The following is a 12123-nucleotide window of genomic DNA, read 5'->3' on the forward strand; positions in this document are numbered from 1 at the left end:
ACAATGTTGAGACACAAACTGCAGTGTGGACAGTATGAATGGCCATGGTCATCATGAGCCATAAAATTAGACATCTTTTTCTGCTTAGTCTTGTATTCACAACATCTGTAAGTGTCAAAGCAGAGACAGAATGAGAACTTGTTAAAATGTATAAGAAATGATCCTACTGTAAAGGATGCTGAAGCGTACATCTGAACAGAGATAAAAGTGATCGATGAATCTTTACTTAGCACTTTTTGTGGTGTCAAAAGGAGAAGTTATCCTTCTTCATTACATTCTACACAATGTTGTGGATGATGTGAAACTTGTTGCCAACTGATTTAGATGTTAGTACAAATGGAGAACTTTTTAGTTATCCCTGGTTTATTTAATATCGTTTGAATGATAAAACACCTTTCTCTGAATTCTGTTTCCATCTGCAGCTGAAACAAATGATTAAGACACTGATTGAAAATCAGTAATTTAAACATTAAAATTTATATTATGAAACTTTCATGAACAGACAATTTCACTCCTGCATTCATTATTAGATGTTATTACAAATGAAAAACTTTTTAGGGGCCCTGCTTTTTAATATTGACAATGATTAAACTTCTGTATGTCTTTTTCTGTTTCCATCTGCAGCCTGAAAAAGTAATGAAGGAACTCACTGAAAACTACTGACAGAGAAAGATCATTTAAACTTTAAATAATTCCTGAAGTTGTATTCACAGAGAACTTCAGAGCTGTACTCCTGCATTCATTATGCAGCATCTATGACTGAATACATACAATAAGAAATAAGGAAAACTATGCGATATGTGGATCCTGTGATTATTTACAGACATTATCATTGAGATTATTATATGTACTGTTTATTATGTACTGCTATCTGTGTACTGAGTTGTACATACAGATACTTTATGCATAGTACAGTGGCTAATTTTAAATGAGCTGCAGTAGAAAGAGATGTAAATCTTCAGAGACAAACTAGTGATGATTACCAGCAAATCATGAGTCAAGAGAGCTTAGAATGAGTAAAATCACCTTGAAATATTTTCCCAGAAATGATCATTCTGAAAGCTGATCGAAACCAGCTGTAAAAGAAACCATAGATGAATGGATTGAGCAGTGAATTTAACCATCCAAGCCAGGTTAATGCATAATACACAGAATATGGAACTTGGTAATTCATTAAAGGGTCAAAGGTCCAACAAAAAAAGAAAGGAGTCCAACAGATCAGAAAAACTCCCATCACAATAGCCAGAGTTTTAGTGGCCTTTCTCTCATTCTTACTTTCAGACTTTGTGCTCTGACAGGTTGTGTTCTGGATGCTGCGTGCCTGTCTCTGTGCCACCATCAAAATCTTTAGGTAGATGGCAGATGTTATGATAGCTGGGAGGTAAAAACCAAAAGCATCTGCTACACCTGTAATTGAGAGGACAAGAGCAGATACAGTCCAGCTCATCAGGATCATGATCACAACGACACGGACATTTATTTTAGTTCTGTACCTCAGAGGCTGACACACAGCATAATATCTGTCAACAGAAATAAAGCACAAGTTCCAAACAGAACATGAGCACAGATACATATCTACATAGCCTTGTACCAAACAAGAGCTTCTCGTAGTTGGTATCAAGCCATAAGACAATAGTAAAATCCCAACAAGCAGGTCAGCTACAGCGAGAGAGAGGATGAGGAAGTTTGTAGGAGTGTGGAGCTGTTTGAAGTAAATGATGGAGGTTATTACAAGAAGGTTGCCACATATTATGAGAAATGATAAACAGCCAACAAAAATGTATATTAAATATGTTATGATGGTTACTGATATTGTGCCCGACATATTGGGTGATATAATACAGAGACTTTTGTCCTGAAAGACAACATCAGACCTGTTGACAGAAAAGTTAGGTTCCATTAATGTATGATCATTAATAGTGAAGCAACATCTGCAATAACATGCTTTCAATAAAGAAAGTTAATATTTTCTAGTTTTCTTTTAGAGAGAGATTTTCAGTTACTTTCAGTGCTCTGTGTGTTTCACACTGTGCCTGTTTGGTTTGTGCATCTGTACTGACGGGAGCCCTTGGTTTGTACCACTGAGCAGTATATTTGAATCAGTTATTCTTCAGGGCTCATTAACATATTATTGTCACATGACCCTCTCAAAGGGGTACTCAGTGTTGTACAATTTGGCATTACACTTCCATAAACTTGGAGGACTCAAAAGACACACAACAAAGGCCGAGATATCCCAACTTTCAGTTACTAAACATGCTTTACACTTTCAAATTAAGTGATTTAATACTCCAAAGTACAATTTCACATATATGTGATATGCCAATACTTCTCATTATATTCTGTGGAGCGCAGATCTTTAGTCAGGTGACCTTCCACTTCATTGTGACAAAAATTAATGCTTGGTTTACATTGTGAAACTGTTGGTTTCTAAGGTTTTTGGAAAGATCATGGTTTGTATTAAAAATAAGAATGATTCTGGGCAGGACATTGAATGAGACTACAGTCAGTGTAGTGTGATGACACTGCAGGCCTGGACTGAGACAACAAATGGGCCCTGGCATTTTTGTACCAGATTGGCCCCCACAATCAGACAAACGTCAATCAAACATCAGCCACCAGTACGCAATCCCTGTGGTCCTCTTAAATATGTGTGCTGTGCTAGTCCCCAAAACCACCACAAATGAGTAGTAAGTGCTGTGGGAAAGTGATTGGGACAGTGGAAGTGGACCAATGTAATCAGAGGTGACTACTGAATATATCAAATGAAATAACAGTTGCTACATATTAAAAATACATTAAATTTCACTAATTAACTTCTGATTTTTGTCTTGACGAGGATAATATTGTGACAATGTGCATTGTTTTACATCAATGTTATAGTATTATTTATTTATTCAGTAATATTGATCAAATATTGAATATTGTTGGTGTTTATACTGTTGTTTATAGAGCATAGGCCTACCGTGGGTCAATGTACAGGTCTAACAGATGCTATTTAAGTGCTACATTTGAATGTGAGAATTATTTGAATCAAGAGTCGTGTGTGATCTCCATATTTTGGTCTACCTTTGAGGTCGGTCATGACAAAACAGGGAATCATCAAGCCAGATTATGGTAATATTTTGTGCTCCCTCCAGGTGGAGTGTCACATCTGCTCCAGTGAGTCAGCCGTTTGAGCACCTGATTATTGATGGTGTAGATCCTCTTCCCAGGTCTAAGTCAGGTTGTTCTTATTTTTTTATTGTAATGTGTCAGTCAACTAGATATCCTGCTATCAACTATGGACCATCTCTGCAAAATCTGTAGTTAAGGCCATAAACCAGTTCATATATCCAGTTCAAAATAATGCAACACACCATTCAGCATACGATCCACAGCACCAAGGTGCACTTGACTAAATATCATTACTGCATGCACACTGCTCAGAGCTGAAAGCAGATTGGGAGGAGGGTTTACTGTGGCTCCTGTTGGCGGCTAGAGAAGTTGTTCAAGAAAGCACAAGATTTAGTCCTTACAAGCTTGTTTTTGTGCATACCATCCATGATCCCTTGTCTGTGGTGCATGATCAGTGGCTGTTGACTGATCCTCCGACTGAATAAACCTTTAACATACGTTATCAGGTTCTGCAGAGACTCTATGAGGCTGGGGAAATGGCAAAACAAAAGTTACAAATTTCTAAAAAATTATGTTCAATGTAATTTAATCTGTTGACCAAATGACCTGGTTGAAATGCCAAATAAAAGAAAGTTGACTAAAATATGTCAAGTTAATCTGCTCAAGCTTTACCGTGCATGTGCCCCTTCGATTAAGGCTGCCCAAAGTTATCCAGCTCTAATGGTAAATGATTCCATGTCAGCGCTTGAGGAGGAGAAATTGGCTGGTGAAGGAGTGTTTCAGAAACAATTCTAAAATTCAAAAGCTTTTGCAAAGTTTGATATTTGGATGAAAATAAATGTAAATAGCTGGTTGTGCATATGCAGAGTTACTTAGGTCTGCCTGACAATATTCCTACTTGCACTTCATCACTCACCCATTCTATTGGGTTTTCCCAAAAAAGTTGAAAATACTAGACTCACAAGCGTCATATATGTTGGACAATGGTATTTGCCAAACCCTCTTCATCTAACTGGGGTTTTTTCTTGTCTCTTGGTTAGCAAACCTGATTGAACACTTAGAGCCAGTACTAATTTTTGAAATGTTAATGCAGTACCTAAGCCAGATTCCTTTCCTCTCCTGATGATAGAATATTGTGTTGATCAAGTGGGGCCCAAATATGTTGGTAAGTTTGATCTTCTTAAGGGTTACTGACAGGTTTGCCTCACTAAAAGAAAAAAATGTGCTTTTGTGACTCCCACAACTCTGTACTCTTGTACAGTCTTGCCATTTGGACTGTGCAGTGCCCCAGCCACATTTCAGAGGTTGGTGAACAAAATTGTGTGTGGGCTGGAGGGCTGTACAGTCTATGTGGATGATGTGGTAATTTATAGAGACTTGTGGGAATAACATCTTGATTCACTTACTTTACCTGTGAAATCAAATAATGTAAGAAGTGGTGACTGTCCCAGGATCCCAGACCCTGTGGTCAGAGTATTCAGGTTCATGTGTTATTTTTGTGATTTCGATTAATTGAAATGTTGCTGGATAATAATGTTTGCTCTCTTAAAACTCAATAATTAACTGAAATTACTGGGGACTGAGTTTGATGCCTGTTGGAGGCAAGTTGAGTATGGCTGCCCTACAAGGGTAATTTGGCCCTGACTGAATTGACACAGAGAGGATTTGTGATTCAAGTACTTTTTGATGACAACTTTTTGTCTCATATATTTTTCCATTGTGTTAAAATGTAATGATTTAACAACTATTTTGTAATGTGGGTGCATTGATTGGTTACTGATTAAACCACAGCAGAGGTGAGATGTGTAAAAGTCAGACTGAAGACTGGTGATTGAAAATGCATAAAGCCCTTCTTGTACTGTTTTATTAATCTGATTTATTGTGAAACTGGCTCACAAAGGCAAGTTGACTGTCTACTAATAATGACACAATGTTGCGAAGACAGACACTGCAGTGTGGACAATATAAATAGCCATGGTCATCATTGTCCATGAAAATGGACATTTTTTCTGTTTTGTCTTGGATTCACAGCATCTTTATACGTGTCAAACAAGAGACAGAAAGAGAACTTATTAACTTGAACAAAAAAAAAAATTATACTGTAACATATGTTACAGTGTACATCCATAAATTTGTTACCTGAACAGAGAACAAAGTAATTTACCATTCTGTACTTTACTTTACTATTTTTGTGCTGTGAAAAATACAAGTTATCCATCTTCATTATAAACTACACGATATTGTGGACAATGTGCACTTGGTGAAAATGGTGAACTTTTTAGTCATCCTGCTTTAGGCAATATCCGTAAAGAATGATTAAACTTCCTAATGTCTTTTTCTTTTTTTTATGTGCAGCCAAAGTAATGAAGCCGTTGACCGAAAAGAGAAGAGTAAGAGAAAGATCATTTCAACATGAAATAATTGCTAAGGGTTTTTATTTGCAGAGAACTTCAGAGCTGTACTCCTGCATTCATTATGCAGCATTTATGACTGAAAGAAATGAGGGAAACAATGAGATATGTGGATCCTCTGATTATTTACAGACATTATCATAGAGGGTATTGTATGTACTGTTAAGTAGTACCATGGCAAATTTTATATGAGCTGCAGTAGAAAGAGATGTAAATCTTCAGAGACAAACTAGTGATGATTACCAGCAAGTCATGAGTCAAGAGAGCTTAGAATGAGTAAAATCACCTTGAAATATTTTCCCAGAAATGATCATTCTGAAAGCTGATCGAAACCAGCTGTAAAAGAAACCATAGATGAATGGATTGAGCATCAAATTTGACCATCCAAGCCAAAGAAATGCATAATACACTGGAATTGGTATTCTGTAATTAATCAAAGGGTTACAGTTCCAACAAATAAAGTAAGGAGTCCAACAGATCAGAAAAACTCCCATCACAATAGCCAGAGTTTTGGTGGCCTTTCTCTCCATCTTACTTTCAGACTTTGTGCTCTGACAGGTTGTGTTCTGGATGCTGCGTGCCTGTCTCTGTGCCACAATCAAAATCTTTAGGTAGATGGCACACATTATGATAGCTGGGAGGTAAAAAGCAAAAATATATTGTAAAACTATAATTGAGATGCTAAGAGCAGACAGAGTCCAGCTCAGCAGGATCATGATCACAATAACACGGACATTTATTTTAGTTCTGTACCTCAGAGGCTGACACACAGCATAATATCTGTCAACAGAAATAAAACACAAGTTCCAAACAGAAGATGCACACAAATAAATATCAAAATAGTCTAGTGCAATACAAGAGTTCATCGTAGCCGGCATCACAACAAAAAGCAAAAGTAAAAGCCCAACAAGCAGGTCAGCTACAGCGAGAGAGAGGATGAGGAAGTTTGTAGGAGTGTGGAGCTGTTTGAAGTAAATGATGGAGGTGATTACAAGAATATTTCCACATATTATAAGAATTGATAAGGAGCCAACAAAAATATATACTAAATACATGTAGGTGGTGACTGATGTGCCAGATACATCTGGTGATGCAAAACAGAAAAGTGTGTCCTCAAGAACATCATCAGACCTGTTAACAAAAAAGTTAGACTCCATGCATGAATGATCATCAATAGTGAGGTAACATTTGCAATAACATGCCACAAATCAAGAAAATTAATAGTGTCTCATCTTTTGTGGAGAGATTTTCAGTTACTTTTAGTGCTGTGTGTTTCTCACCATGCCTGTTTGGTTTGTGTGTCTGTACCGACGGGAGCCCTTGGTTTGTGTCACTGAGCAGTATATTTGGATCAGATATTCTTTTGGGCTCATTAGCATATCATTGTCACATGACCCTCTCAAAGGGGTACAGAGTGTTGTACAATTTGCATTACATTTCCATAAACTGGTTCTACAATATTCCTACTTGCACTCCATCACTCAGCCATTCTATGGGTTTTCCCAAAAAAGTTGAAAATACTAGACTCACAAGTGTCATACATGTTGGACAATGGTATTTGCCAAACCCTCTTCATCTAACTGGGTTTTTTCTTGTCTCTTGGTTAGAAAACCTGATTAAACACATAGACCCTGCAATAAGTTTTCAAAGTTTAATGGAGTAACAAAGCCAGATCCCTTTCCTCTAACGACGATGGGATATTGTGTTGATCAAATGGGGCCTAAATATGTTAGTAAGTTTGATCTTTTTAAGGGTTATTGGCAGCTTTGCCTTTCTAAATAGAAATTTGTGCTTCCGTGACACCCTCAAGTCTGTACTAGTTATCAGTCATCCCATTTGCACTGCCACATTTCAGGGGTTGTTCAACAAAATTGTATATGGGCTAGAGGGCTGTACAGTCTATGTGGGTAATGTGGTTATAATAACGTCTTAAAAGAGTAAAGGCACTATTTGACAGGCTGATTTGGGCCCACCTGACTATAAATCTGGCCAAATGTGAATTCATGAAAGCTACTGTAACCTATTTGAGTAAGGTCATGGGGCAAGAGGTTCATCCCATTCATGCAAATACATGCATTTCATGTCCCATCCACTAGGTGGTGGTTGTTGTGTTTCCTGGGGATGGTGGGCTTTTGTGCCAGGCTTTTTGCCTCTGTAGTGGCTAGTTATTTAAGGCTTACATTAAATAACTTTGCTCTCCTCTTTGTCAGCAGGCATTTCAACAAGCAAAGAGTCTGCGGTCATATGCTCCCATGCTCCCAGCTCCACAATTGGACCTGCCTTTTCAGTTGCAAGTTGATGCAAGTGATGCTGGGGCTGGTGCAGTTTAGTTACAGATACATGAAAGTGGGGCAAAAGGCCAGATACTTAATTTCATAACAATTTTAAAATATACCAAAAAAGCACTCATTCTTATTTGGGCCCTCCAACATTTTGATGTTTATGTTGGGTCAGAGTCTACTCAGGTGGTACATACTGACCATAACCCGTTAACGATTTTCTGTTCACTTCAAAACCTGAATCAAAGATTGATTTCATGGGCCTTGATTTGCAACACTAACATTTGGGCCTATGTTAAATTAAAGACAAAAAAAGTCGATGTCGATGCATTGTCAGGTATGCCTTGGATGTAAGATTTACCTTTGGTAAATATTTGGGTATCCATCGTTTGTATTTCTTCTGTTTTCTTATACTCTTAAAAGTAAGTCCTTCAGATCCAAGGTTGCTGGGTTGTGGAAATTTCTCTGCTCATCTTGCTAATGAGCACAGAAAGGGATTAAAATAGCTTTGTAACAAACAAGAGATTCTCATAGCCTGTATCGTCCCATAGGACAAAGGAAAAACCCCAACCAGGTGGTCAGCCACAGCGAGAGAGAGGATGAAGTAGTTTGTGGGAGGGTTATTATATATGTTACATAAGGTTTCCATATATTATAAGAAATGGTAAAGAGACAACAACAATGTATAATAAATATGTGATGGTGGTAACTGCTGCTCTGACAGATACATTTGGTGATGCAAAACAGAGAGTTTGGTTCTTAAAGACACCATCAGACCTGTTGATAAAAAACTTAGCTTCCATGTTGTAAATAATCATTAATAGTGAGGGAATGTTTGCCTTGTTTTGTGGGTCGACCGGGTGAGGGTGTCTCATTGCTGAAAGACCCGCAACATCTAATGACCCCTGGTTGTATCACTGTCGATGTGTCCAGGTGTATCACAAGATGATGTATGTTAATGTGTCAGTATGAATGTAAGGCTCATTTTTGCCCCAGGAACCCTTACAACAGGGCTACTCAACTTGCTTTGCCCAGGGGTCAGTTAATGAACAAACATTAATATAACATTACTTCTCAGATACAATTAATAAACATTAAAAGACCCATAACTCATCTTAATTTGAACTTCTTTATTTTAAAATAAACTGACTTATTAACTAAATTAACTCAGTGAAATTTTATGATATTTTACTGCATTTAAAAACTGCAACTACATTTTAGTTGTACTTTGGTAACATTTGAAACAGGTTACAACATTAAACATAACTGGAACCTCTTTCATCCTACCAGGAACAGAAAAAGCAGCCAATTTAAGCTCTTTAAGTCTGTAATACATGTTTACGGGATCAGAATTAAGCTAATTTCTGTGTAACTTTTGCTTCTCATCACCTAATAATTATACTTTCCACAGCCTGAAAGGCCAGTCTTCTCTCTGTTACTAACAGCCTAATTTAGACCATCATCCAAAATTGTCATATCTGTCCCTCCTTCCTGGGAAAAAACAGTGTGAATCAATCGATTTTTTACTCTTTTTAGGGTCACACAGCATCTATGGGGGCCAAATTTGGGCGACTGTCTGCAAGTTCAATATCGCTGCTCTACAAGGATAATTCTAACCTCAACTGACACACAGAAGATTTTAAGATTAAAGTAGTTTTTGATGACAACTTTTTGTCTCAAATACTTCTCAATTACATAAAATGTAATAATTTCACCATGTAATGTGGGCTCATTGATTGGCCACTGATTAAACCACAACAGAGGTGAGATGTGTAAAAGTCAGACTGAAAACTGATACCTGAGCAAGTTATCAAATTAAAAATGTATGCACACTCTTCAGATTTAAAGAATCCTGCTTGTACTGTTTTGTAAATTTGAGTCGTAGTGAAATTGTCTCACAAAAGCAAGTGTCTGCTAATAATGACACCATGTTGTTAAGACAAACTGCAGTATAGACATAAAATGCCATGATCAACATGGGCCATAACAGTGGACATTTTCTCTGCTTAGCCTTGCATTCACAGCATCGATGTGTCAAAGCAGAGACAGAATGAGAAATTTTTAAACTGTATAAAAATGATCCCACTGTAAAGGATGCTTAAGTGCATGTCCATACATTTGTTGTCTGAACAGAGACAAAAGTAATCCACGATTCTTTACTTCAGCACTTTTTGTGGTGTGAAAAGACATTATCCTTCTTCATTACATTCAACACAATGTTGTAGATAATGTGAAACTTGTTGCGAACTGATTTAGATGTTTGTACAAATGAAGAACCAGTTATTCTGGTTTATTTAATATCGTTTGAATGATGAAACACCTATTTTCTTAATTCTGTTTCTATCTGCAGCTGAAACAAATGATTAAGACACTGATTGAAAATTAGTTTTATAAAAAAGTAATTTAAACATTAATATATATTCCAAAACTTTCATGCACAGAGAACTTCAGAGCTGTACTCTTGCATTCATTATGCAGCATCTATGACTGAGTACATACAGTAAGAAATGAGGAAAACTATGAGATATATGGATTAAAATACAGAATATCATATGCACTGTTTATTATGTAGTGCTATCTGTGAACTGAGTTGTATTTTATTTATTTTACACATGGTAGAGTAGCAAGGTTCATATGAGCTGCAGTAGAAAGAGATGTAAATCTTCAGAGCCAAACTAGTGATGATTACCAGCAAGTCATGAGTCAAGAGAGCTTAGAATGAGTAAAATCACCTTGAAATATTTTCCCAGAAATGATCATTCTGAAAGCTGATCGAAACCAGCTGTAAAAGAAACCATAGATGAATGGATTGAGCATTGAATTTGACCATCCAAGCCAGATTAATGCATAGAACACAGAATATGGTGTTTTGTAATTAATCAAAGGGTCCAAAACCCAACAAAAATAAAAAGGAGACCAACAGATCAGAAAAACTCCCATCACAATAGCCAGAGTTTTAGTGGCCTTTCTCTCCATCTTACTTTCAGACTTTGTGCTCTGACAGGTTGTGTTCTGGATGCTGCGTGCCTGTCTCTGTGCCACAATCAAAATCTTTAGGTAGATGATAGACATTATGATAGCTGGCAGGTAAAAACCAAAAATATATTGTAAAAGTAATAATGTGGTGGTAAGAGCAGATAAAGCCCAGCTCAGCAGGATCATGATCACAGTAACATGGACATTTATCTTAGTTCTGTACCTCAGAGGCTGACACACAGCAAAATATCTGTCAACAGAAATAAAGCACAAGTTCCAAATGGAAGTTGAGCACAGATAAGAACTGACATAGATTTGTGCCAAACAAGATCTTCTTGTACCTGGTATCATTCCATAAGACAGAAGCAAACATCCAACTGTCAGGTCAGCTACAGCAAGAGAGAGGATGAGGAAGTTTGTAGGAGTGTGGAGCTGTTTGAAGTAAATGATGGAGGTTATTACCAGAAGGTTTCCACATATTATAAGAAATGATAAAGAGCCAACAAAAATGTGTAATAAATACTTCATAATGTTGAATGTCGTGTCAGACATATATCGTGGTAAAATACAGAGACTTTTATACTCAAAAACATCATCAGAGCTGTTGACAAAAAAGTTCTGTTCCATGCTTAAACAATCATTAATAGTCAGGCAACAATTGCAATAACATGCCTTACATGAGGAAAATTTGTAGTTTCTAGTTTGCTGTAAAGAGAGATCAGAGATTTTGGTTAATTTTTGTGCTCTGTGTTTCACACCATGTTGATTTGGTTTCTGCCTCTGTACTGATGGGAGCTCTTGATCTGTGACACTGAGCAGTATATTCAGATCAGTTATTCTTCAGGGGTCATTTGCATATCATGGTCTAGGGAGTCTCTTAAAGGGGTATACAGTGTAGTATAGTTTAGTACTGCACTTCCATAAATTTGTATGAGTCATGAGAGACAGATTAAAATAAGAAACTAAAGCAACAGAGGCTGATTTAGAGCGCTGTATGTTTCATACCATGCATATTTTGTTTTTTCATCTGTATTGATGGGAGCCACAACATTCCCAACCAGATGAGACAAATAATCTCTCCTGTGTTCAGCTCTCTCTTCACCACAACAGTCCAGTGCAACTCCTGCATTACAGTTAATGCTGCACCATTCCAGTTGATGAGGAACGTAAATAGAATTGGTGACAAGGTACAATCCTGGCAAAGCTGAAAACCCACAGAATAAGTATTTGACTTTTTGCCAAGATTACAGAAAGTCTCCTTACACAAGGACCTCACTCAGGTTACATTGCATAAAAGGACAGGATACCTTGGAGCAACAGCCTGAGTACACTATACTCCT

The 12123-nt window shown here is 37.2% G+C and overlaps 3 protein-coding genes across 3 annotated transcripts; all 3 read right to left on the bottom strand.

Annotated features, from left to right (window-relative positions):
* Positions 1–997: 997 nt before the first annotated feature.
* LOC146313978 (trace amine-associated receptor 1-like) lies at positions 998–2050 on the bottom strand. Its single transcript, XM_084737022.1, has 2 exons — positions 2034–2050; positions 998–1874 (listed from the first exon to the last, which is right to left on the bottom strand). The coding sequence occupies exons 1-2, from the start codon at positions 2048–2050 to the stop codon at positions 998–1000; spliced, it is 894 nt and encodes a 297-aa protein (XP_084593148.1).
* A 3735-nt stretch (positions 2051–5785) lies between these two features.
* Positions 5786–8610, bottom strand: LOC146313979 (trace amine-associated receptor 4-like). Its single transcript, XM_084737023.1, has 2 exons — positions 8509–8610; positions 5786–6583 (listed from the first exon to the last, which is right to left on the bottom strand). The coding sequence occupies exons 1-2, from the start codon at positions 8608–8610 to the stop codon at positions 5786–5788; spliced, it is 900 nt and encodes a 299-aa protein (XP_084593149.1).
* Positions 8611–10510: 1900 nt separating this feature from the next.
* LOC146313980 (trace amine-associated receptor 1-like) lies at positions 10511–11335 on the bottom strand. The gene has a single exon (XM_084737025.1). The coding sequence runs from the start codon at positions 11333–11335 to the stop codon at positions 10511–10513; it is 825 nt and encodes a 274-aa protein (XP_084593151.1).
* Positions 11336–12123: the final 788 nt, after the last annotated feature.

This window comes from Lutjanus erythropterus, chromosome 15, assembly GCF_056507025.1.
Source record: "Lutjanus erythropterus isolate fLutEry1 chromosome 15, fLutEry1.hap2, whole genome shotgun sequence".
Taxonomy (NCBI): domain Eukaryota; kingdom Metazoa; phylum Chordata; class Actinopteri; order Lutjaniformes; family Lutjanidae; genus Lutjanus; species Lutjanus erythropterus.

What these genes read in the sequence shown, in the direction of transcription:
- LOC146313979 (XM_084737023.1), bottom strand. Translation starts at nt 8,610, where the DNA reads ATGGAAGCTAAGTTTTTTATCAACAGGTCTGATGGTGTCTTTAAGAAC. An exon ending in TCAGAGCAGCAGTTACCACC is followed by an intron (nt 6,584 to 8,508) that starts ATCACATATTTA and finishes GTCACCACCTAC; the next exon opens with ATGTATTTAGTATATATTTT.
- LOC146313980 (XM_084737025.1), bottom strand. Translation starts at nt 11,335, where the DNA reads ATGTCTGACACGACATTCAACATTATGAAGTATTTATTACACATTTTT.